The sequence below is a fragment of the Fukomys damarensis genome, unplaced genomic scaffold (genome assembly GCF_012274545.1).
Source record: "Fukomys damarensis isolate Sample0158 unplaced genomic scaffold, DMR_v1.0_HiC HiC_scaffold_13, whole genome shotgun sequence".
NCBI classification, from domain to species: Eukaryota; Metazoa; Chordata; class Mammalia; order Rodentia; family Bathyergidae; genus Fukomys; species Fukomys damarensis.
The window spans coordinates 36,033,399-36,042,024 of NW_022900925.1; the positions used below are offsets into that span (position 1 = coordinate 36,033,399).

General features: G+C 61.2%; 1 protein-coding gene across 1 annotated transcript in view; it reads right to left on the reverse strand.

Moving 5' to 3' along the window:
• Cacnb1 (calcium voltage-gated channel auxiliary subunit beta 1) overlaps positions 1-7,076 on the reverse strand; it is a 16,258-nt gene extending 9,182 nt beyond the window's left edge. Inside the window, exons 1-7 of the mRNA XM_010620288.3 lie at positions 6,876-7,076; positions 4,035-4,154; positions 2,291-2,413; positions 1,908-2,044; positions 1,668-1,744; positions 581-600; positions 11-382 (exon numbers count right to left, since the gene is read on the reverse strand). Of these exons, the coding sequence (XP_010618590.1) occupies positions 11-382; positions 581-600; positions 1,668-1,744; positions 1,908-2,044; positions 2,291-2,413; positions 4,035-4,154; positions 6,876-7,061 (1,035 nt within the window). The 5' untranslated portion in view covers positions 7,062-7,076. The remainder of the gene's footprint in view (positions 1-10; positions 383-580; positions 601-1,667; positions 1,745-1,907; positions 2,045-2,290; positions 2,414-4,034; positions 4,155-6,875) is intronic.
• Positions 7,077-8,626: the final 1,550 nt, after the last annotated feature.

The following is an 8,626-nucleotide window of genomic DNA, read 5'->3' on the forward strand; positions in this document are numbered from 1 at the left end:
AGCCGCTTGCTCTGCGATCCCGGGGCGAGGGGCCCTGGGGACGGGGAGGTCCCTCCGGGTGTGGGTGTCTGGGGTCTCCAAGGCAGTCTGAGTCTGGAGGCCTCCTGCGTGCGACCTCTTCAGGGGTCTCTCTGGGGGACTGGGCCCTTCCGAGTGGTGCCCCACGGGCAGCTCCCCTCTGGGGTTTTCCCTGAAGGTCTGTGGTCCTCTGGGGCCACCCCGGGGGCTGGGCCTCCGTGAGGACCCCCTGCGGCCCATCTTTCTGTACTCTCTGCAGTCCCCACCCCTCCGGGGCTCCTACCTCGTAGCCCTTGAGCGATGGTCCCACGAGGATGATGGGCCTCATGGAGGGCACCACGTCATAGGGGGGCACATGCTCTGTCTGGGGGAAGTAGGGAGGGGAGACCCCAGAGTGGACGTGCGTCAGCCCCTCCCCAGCCTCTTCGCGCAGCCTTCCTCCCCCTGGTCCCAGGGATGAGGGCAGGCGGGGAGGGGTGGCCAGGAAAGGTGGGAACGGGTGTTAGAAGGTCCCCGGCTCACCCCGGGGTGGGGAGGAGACAGAGAAAGCTGTGACACTCACCAACTTCTGCTTCTGTTTGGCTGGGTCCCGAGATTGCCAGGAGAGGGAGGGGAGGACAGGGGAGGGTACCCAGGCAGGGCAGAGGGCACACAAGGAGCCCGGCCAGAAGGAGGGAGCGGGCAGACGAGAGAGATAACAGGGCATGCGTGTTAGTGACAGACACAGCAGAGAGGGGACGGGACCCCATGCCGAGGGCAGCCAGCGGTGGCCCCGGTCAGGGCTGGGTGCGGGAGTGGTGGCAGTCAGGGGGACTTGGGAATAGGCCCCCTCTGGCTTTTGAAAAGGAGCTGGAGAAAGTGGCAGCCCCTCCTTTGGTGCCCACCTCCTGTCCACCCTCAGGGCTCCCTCGACTGCCCGGCTCCAGGCCACCCCTGTGTCCACCCGTGGAGTCGCGGAGGGCAGGGGAGGGATGAGATGCCCTTCCTGCCCTCTTCGCAGCCGGAGGGGGGCACACGCCGACACCTGCCGTTCCACTGGGAGTGGGCGCAAAGGTCGGGCCACCTCAGCCGACCCGCAGGGCAGTGGGCGCCTTTCCAAGGCAGGAAGCACCCGTCCCCTCCCTCCCCCGGCCGGCAGGAGACCCGCTCCAGCCCCCATGCCCCGCCGCAGCTGTCCCTGACCCCCTCTTCGAGGACCCCGCAAAAATTACCTTCTTAAAGAAGGGGATGCGCTTGCCGTGGGGCGGCGGGGTGGTGACACTGCTAACACTAGTCTTGGCGGAGCCGCCCGGCTCCCCCGGCTCCATTTCGTCCTCCTCTAACTCTAGGGGGTCTAGCTCAAAGGCTAAGTTAGTCACCTCATTACCTGGACCACAGCAGGAGACGGGAGGATGGGGGGGGGAGAAAGAAAGAAGAAGAGGTGAACGGAACAGGGCCGGAGAAATGCAGGGCGGGGCGGGGCAGGCGGAGAGACGCAGCTGCCGAAGGAGGGACAGGGCAGACACGACAGGCCCAGCACGGGGTCCTAGCCTTCACCACTTCGTGTGCTGGGGGCTCAGAACTGGGGTGCCTCCTACTGCAGGAGATGGGGTCTGGCAGCGGGGAGCCACCCCACCCCACCCGCACCCGAGGCTGGCGGCAGCTCTTACCACTGGCAGGGGGTGTGGGGCGGCGGGCGCCAGTCACCACGTCTCCCAGGCTGGAACTGGAGTTGTCACCTGACTTGCTGTGTGGGCAGGAGGCAAAGGGAGCCGGTGAGAGCAGGTGGGCACCGCAGGCACAGGGGCGTCTTGTCCTCCCGCGAGCCGTGGCTTCGGGGGTTCTCCAGCGCCCCGCCCCCACGGACGCCCCGGGGATCTCTGGGCCCTCGGAGCCAGGGGTCCGGGCACCTGGAGCTGAGGCGGTTCTGGCGCAGCTTCTGCTCCTGCAGCAGCCGCAGGCTGTCCAGCTTGACGGGGCTGGGGATGAAGCCCACCTCGCAGCCCTCTTTCACCAGCCGTCCGATCCACCAGTCATTATTGTATTTCTGCAGGGGACAGTGCGGCAGGGGGCGCTGGGGGGGGGACCGGCACCGGCCGCCCTCGGAGAGGGAGAGGTGAGCATCACTGTCCCCTACCGCCCAGCCGGTGACAGGCAGAGGCATCAATGCGGATGCCCACGCGTTGCCCAAGGTCCCGGTCACGCCTAACCCTGTCTGCCAGGAGACCCCTCATTCACCCACGGCCACCCCTCCTGCACCCTCCCCGGGACCCCAGGCTCCGAGCTCTCCCACCTCCTTGATGTGCAGGAAGTCCTTGGGCTCGAAGGTGATGGCCACGCCCTGCACCGGCACCTCGTCCCCAGGAGACGGGTTGTAGCCCACATTTGTCCGCACGGCAAACGCCACAGGCTTGGTCTGGGGGACGGCAACAGGGGCCAGCGGGTTAGACCGCCGCCGTCTGAGTTGTAAATAGTTCTTGAAAGTGCACATGGAGCAGCGGCTGTGGCTTTCTGCGTGTTGACGTCTACAGTGGAAAGCAGATCTGCCCCTCGGCCCTCGGTGGAGCAGGGCGCGGGAGTTGTGAGTACTGGTGGGGGAAGCACCCCAAGTGACGTGCAGCGGGGACAACCCTAACACAGGCACACTGCTCCTTCCTGTGCCAAGTGTGACGTTACAAGCTTCCCATGTGTCACTTCATTTGCTTAGCACAAAAAGCCCCTGAACAAAGAACTCTCACGTTTGCCATCTTAGTGTACTTTTTTTTTTTTGGTACTGGGGATGGAAATCAGGTCCTTGCACTTTTGAGGCAGGCAGTGGAACCACTGGGCTAAATCTCCAGCCCCTTACTGTACTTTTTAAGTTTATTTATTTATTTAACTTTTGAGGCTGGGTATTGAGCCCAGGGAGCACTGAGCTACATCTCCAGCTCTTTTAGAGATAGGATCTTGTTAAATTGCCCAGGCTGGCCTCGGACTTGTAATCCTCCTGCCTCAGCCTCCCAAACAGCTAGGGTTGCAGGTGAGCACCACTGCACTTGACTTTTTTAAAATGTTCATGTGTGTATTCTGTCTCCCACAAAATGAATCCCAGAATTTTCCCTCCTGTATTTTCATTTTGCTTCTTTGTGGCCCGTGATGCCAGCTGCTAGTTAAGGTTGTAAGTACGATGAAATCCAACTCCAGGGATGGCAATATGTTTTTCTACCTTTCTCTCTTTTTTTTTCATTCTTTTGATTTTCTGAGACAGGGTTTTACTATGTAGTTTTGGCCAGCCTCGAACTCACAGCAATCCTCCTGCCTCAGCCTCCAGGGTGCTGGGATTATAGGCATGCGCCCACCATGCTGGGCTTCATTTTTCTTTTGTTTTTGTTTTGGAGACAGGGTCTCACTATGTTGCCCAGGCTGGCCTCAAATTCCTGCCCTCAAATGATCCTCTTGCCTCAGCCTCCCAATTAGCTGGAATTTCAACCAGGCAGCACTGCAACAAGCTGTCTGCACATCAAATCTGGCCATTCCACACATGTAGAACACACATGTGGGGCTCCCACCAATTTCCGGCTCTGTGACCATCAGTGATTTCGAATTTGTCAATGAGACCACACTTCAATACTACAGTCAGAAAGCAGATGGTGCCGATGGCCAATGACAACCTGGCCTCGGCCTCTCTTTTCACTGCTCGTGAAAAGAGATACTCCCCAGAGTAACAGCAAGGACACGCAAGTGTCCCATTACGGTGGCATGGAAACTGGCCCAAAAAGCTATCTTTCTTTTAATGAATGAGGTGCATTACAGTTGTTAGAAACAAGGTTACTTGCCTAACCTCACACAGACACTAAGAGTCAGGGCTGGGATTCCAGCCTCGGGAATCTGGTTCCAGGAAGAAGTGGGCATTTCGGCATTTTCGGGCTCCTGGACACGTATGTGTGGGTGGTGAGGCAGGTTCCCCAGCTCAGGATTCACAGGTGCAGGACACAGGAAGTGGCTGGACAGAGATCCGTCCTGGCCTGTCCGGCCTCCCCGCAGCCCTCCTTCCTCACCTTGGCTTTCTCAAGCTGGGCCAATGCCTGTCGCTCTGCCTCCTTCCTTAAGGCTTCTCGGTCTTCCTCCAGAGACACGTCAGAATCGGATGGACGGCTGGTATAGGACTCCGCCGAGCCCTGAAAGACAGCAGCACAGCTCAGGCCCAAGGTCCCCACCCACCCCGGATGCTCCAGCCTGCCCAGCACAAGTCCACAGGCCTGGAGGAAGGTGCTGTGGGGAGGAAGGGTCCGGGAGGAGGGCGGCCCTCTGGGTGACAGCAGTGAACCGGGGTTAAGACGGATGGGTCCAGGAACAGCTGCTCAGCCCCGGGAGGGGTGGGAACCTGATAGGGCACAGCGCAGGGAGGAGTGCCAGGGGGCTGTGTCCTGCCCTGATTCTCCTGCCCTGCCCTGCCCCCAGCGTCATGGAGCCCTCCAGAGACCAAAGCCACCCGTCCGGGCCTGCTTCTCCCCACTAGGACTGAGCCGGAGGGTGAGAGGGAAGACCCCTACATCCCCACCCCTCTGACTGGTACCACCAGAATCAGGCCCCCCCCTCAGAGCCAACCCTGGGGCTGGGATAAGACACAAAGAGAACTAAGAGTCACAGGGGGGTGAGGGCAGGAGGCAAGCCAGCAGCAGGACACCGAGGCCTTGTCGCAACACCTGGGCCACCAGGCACTGCATAAGGGCTGCTCGGAAGCTGGCTATGCCAGGACGCTGGGCTTGACCACCTGGACCAACCTGGGGAAAAGGTCTCCTTTAGGATCCACATGTTAGCAACATGTGGGAGACAGGTGCGGCCAGGTCACCAGCACACCAGCGCCTGTGTCAGGGAGGCTCCATGTCTCTGCTGGCTGCGTCCCTGAGGGTGCAGGCCCAAGAGTGCAGGGCACAGGAAGTGTGCGTTTGTGTGTGACTTCCGAGGTGGTGGCATGGGTCAGGGGAATGTCGGGGAGCAGCAATATGTCAGAAACGTGGGGGACCTCTCTGCAAGGCACAGGAGAATCACCTGGCTGGGAACGTGCACAGGTAGGTAGAGAGGGGATCCAAGGTAGAGAGATGACAAAGTTTCACCTCTTCTAGCGGCCTCTGGTTGCACCCTGGTGCAGTGCCCAGCCCTTTCCCAGACAAACTGTGAAGATGTCAGTGTGGCAGGGGAAGGGTGGGCAGGTCTGGGGTTCCCAACAGAAACTGGAAAAGATGCACACAGCAAAGAGGACAGCAGCCCAGCCTCCACTGTCCCCTTCCCACCAGAAGCACTCAGTCAGGGGGACAGACACCCAGAGAGGCTAGAGACAGAGACCGTGGGCAGAGAGGTGCTCATGGGCCCCAACACACCCGCTGACACACACACACGCGCATGCACACGCACACGCCAGGGGACGGGCTGGCACAAAGTCCCCCCACCAGCTTTTCTGAGGGGCTGTTTTCCCCAGCCCTGCTTTGCCCCGTCCCAGCTCACCGCCATGAGGGTCTGACTGGGCGCCTCCATTCCGGTGCCCTCAGTGCCTGGGCCTGCTGGCCTAGGGGTGGCCCAAACTGCCTGTTCCCCCAGGGGCTCAGGTTACAAGCAGAGTTGCTACATGTGCAAACTGCTGGGGTATATTTAGCTCGGAGATGTGGCAAGGGCGGCCCCCCCACACCCGCCACCCACTGGGGGTCAGAACTGGGAGCCGAGAGGAGGAAAACTGGAGGCTGGGGTCTGACTCCCTGGCTTGGGAAACACTAAAAGATCCAAGGCCCAGAAGGGAAGACTGTGCCGAGAGGGGAGAGAAAGCATAGCCTCCCGCTTCCAAGCCGTGCTGCTGGTCCAGGTCTGCAACAGGAGGGACAAGGGAATGAGGGAGGAGGGACTTCCTGTCTGTGTCCTTAGGAGATGCTGGATGCAGGCCTCTTCCTGGATTGTCCAAGCCAGGCCTGGACCTGCAGGTGCCAAGTGCAGAGACAGAAAATCCAGAAAGAAGGGCCTCACTGCAATCAGTGGGAATGGACCTGGCCCTGCCCTCTCTCCTGGCCCCGAGGGCTCCCCTACCTACTATCCTCTGTCCTTGTGTGCCCTGCCTCTCTCCTCTGTCGCCCACTTCTTTCCCTGCCAAGCCCCTCCTTTCCCAAGCCCCTCGCCTTTTCTGGTTACCAGGCTTGGTTGAGATGCTCTGTAGCCATGGTAACTGCATGTCTCCCTGACTGCCTCTCCCTGAACCTAAGATGGCCCGGGTTGAGTTAGAAGACACAGGAGAGCGGAAGCTTCAGGGCTGGTGGGGGCCGAGCACAGGAGCCCCAGAAAGCTATGCTCTGGTATCTCCCCAATGAGGGGTACTGGGCTCAGATCCCCTTTAAAATACAACATTCCCTGCTCGCTGATCCCACCTTCTGTCTGCACATGACACAGTCACATTTGGAAGTGAGGAGCATGTGTCCCTGCCCCATGCTTGGCCAGGGCTCTGGGAACCCAAATGTCCCAGCTCCTCATTTCTTCACACCTGCCTCCACCCCACCCTGTCACAGATTCCGGGGGAGGATGTGGAAGCAGACAGCCGGCAGGGGGAGTGGGTGACAGCCCGAAGCAAGCCAGGAGGAGGCGGGCCAGGCTGTCCCTGAATGAAATGACGCAGGCAGCAGGCGGCGGGGTGGCAGGGGCTGGTGCAGGAGGAGGCGCTGGTTGGGGCGGGGGCTGAGGCAGTGGGTGCAGCTGACAGCACATCCTAGAGAGGTCTGGAGGTGTCAGGGTGTTGGGGCGGTTCCAAGCAGGTGACAAATGACATGGGGAAGGGTGCCTGGAGAAAGCTGCGGGCCAGCTCACCAACGTTGGCCTCCACCAGCAGCCACCTCCCTCCTCTCGGCCCAGCCTCCCATTACCTGGCGGACGAAGCTGTTGGATGTGGTATCCGAAGATGTGCTCCCGTCCGAGCGTTTGAACCGTCCTTTCCTCTTGCTGTATTTGCCCTGGGGATGACAGAAAGGAACTAGAGTGGCATCCGAGAGGACCTTTCCCAGCCCTCGTCCCACCAGGGCTGGGGTACAGCTGGGCCTCTGGATCCTCATTCCCGGGTGTGCACAGCCCCACCCCCACCCCCTGCATCTTCCTCAAGAGGCAGGGTACAGCCACGGGGAGGGAGGGCCTCCCAGACCTCAGCCCCGAGCTAGGGGGCACACACGGGAGCCCCTAAGCTGCACCAGAGGCTGGGAAGGGGGAGGCCCAGGAAGCAGGAGCTCTCTTCTTAGGCAGCAAAGCTAATTAAGATGCTGGGCAGGCTGCAGAGGCCTCCCCGGGAAGGGGGAAGGGGGAGCTGCCCGAAGTGCTGGGGGCGCGGAGGACAGGGCCAGGGAAGGCCCCTCCCACTGCTGCTGGACTTTCCCCAAGCCAGAGTCCTCGCTTTCCAGAGTGGGGAGGGGATGGCAGCTCCCAGCTCTCCGACACCCAAAGCTGGATTTCTGGGGAGGAGGCCCAGAGTATGGAACCTGTTTGAGAAGTAAACACTGAACCCCAACCGTGGCCTGGAGCCATGGGGCAGACAGCACTCCTCAGCTCACCTCCAGCCAGCCAGGATTTGTCCTGGGCCCCTCCTCACATCATAGTGGCCACACCCTCCGTTCCCTCCTTGGGGACCCACTCTAGGCCCCCAAGTGCCCACGCTTACACCCCCTCCCATGGTATCAGCTGCAGCTCCAGCAATCTCGGGCCCGCAGGTCCCAGGGTCAGGGTGGCTAGCATGGCTGCGTTCCTGGCCCAGATGGGGTGAGTCGGGTGAGCTGTGCTTCGCCCAGGTGAAGGCCTCCTCTTTGGAGGCTGCTGCCTCTTTGCCCTCCACACTCTCTGACACACTGGCCTGGCCTGGCTGGAACGGGTGCAAGATGGAGGGAGGGCTCAGCCCTCCAGGCCTGGCCCCAGCCTCCACCCCAGACTTTCTTTGGCCATACAACCTAGGTGAGGCAGAGCAGTCTGGCTCCTGGGACCCGGGTAGGAGGAGGATGGATAATGGGACCAGCAGGCACTTGGGGGCCCTTTCCAGCCCTTTCCTCCTCCCAAAGTGGTCGCACCCCCACGCCAGTTTTGAGGCTCCCTACACACCTAGCAGGCTCCTGCAGCAACCCTCACACTCCCCCCCCAAAGGGAGTGGCGCCCAGAGGGACAGGGGACAGCTGAAAGGAAGGCCCTGGTCAGCTGCCTGCCAGACTCCGAGGGGCCTAGGGTGGAGGAAGCGGATATTTTTAGGTCTGATCTTACCCCCTACACACCCAGCTACCACGGTACCACGGTGGGTGCAGTTGCTTCGGGCTGGCCACAGCCACACAGGAGTTAATGCTCTCCTTGGGAAGGACGTGTCCCACAGAAATCCCCTGGCACGACCACCCTAAAGGGGGCTGGTTGATCCGGGGAACCGCCACGGGGAATAAAGCCCCTACCCATGCCAGGGGCATGGGACCGGGAGTGGAGGAGTTCAGACCCCTCCCCAGGCAAAACAGCTCCCAGCCCTCCAGGACAGGGGGCTGGCATCCCTCCAACTTTCCAAACTTCGGAGGTGTTTTCGGGGGCTGGGGGAGGGGTACGCCAACCTGGGCGCCGGGAGGAGGGGAGCCGGAGCACAACGGGCATGGGTGACAGACGG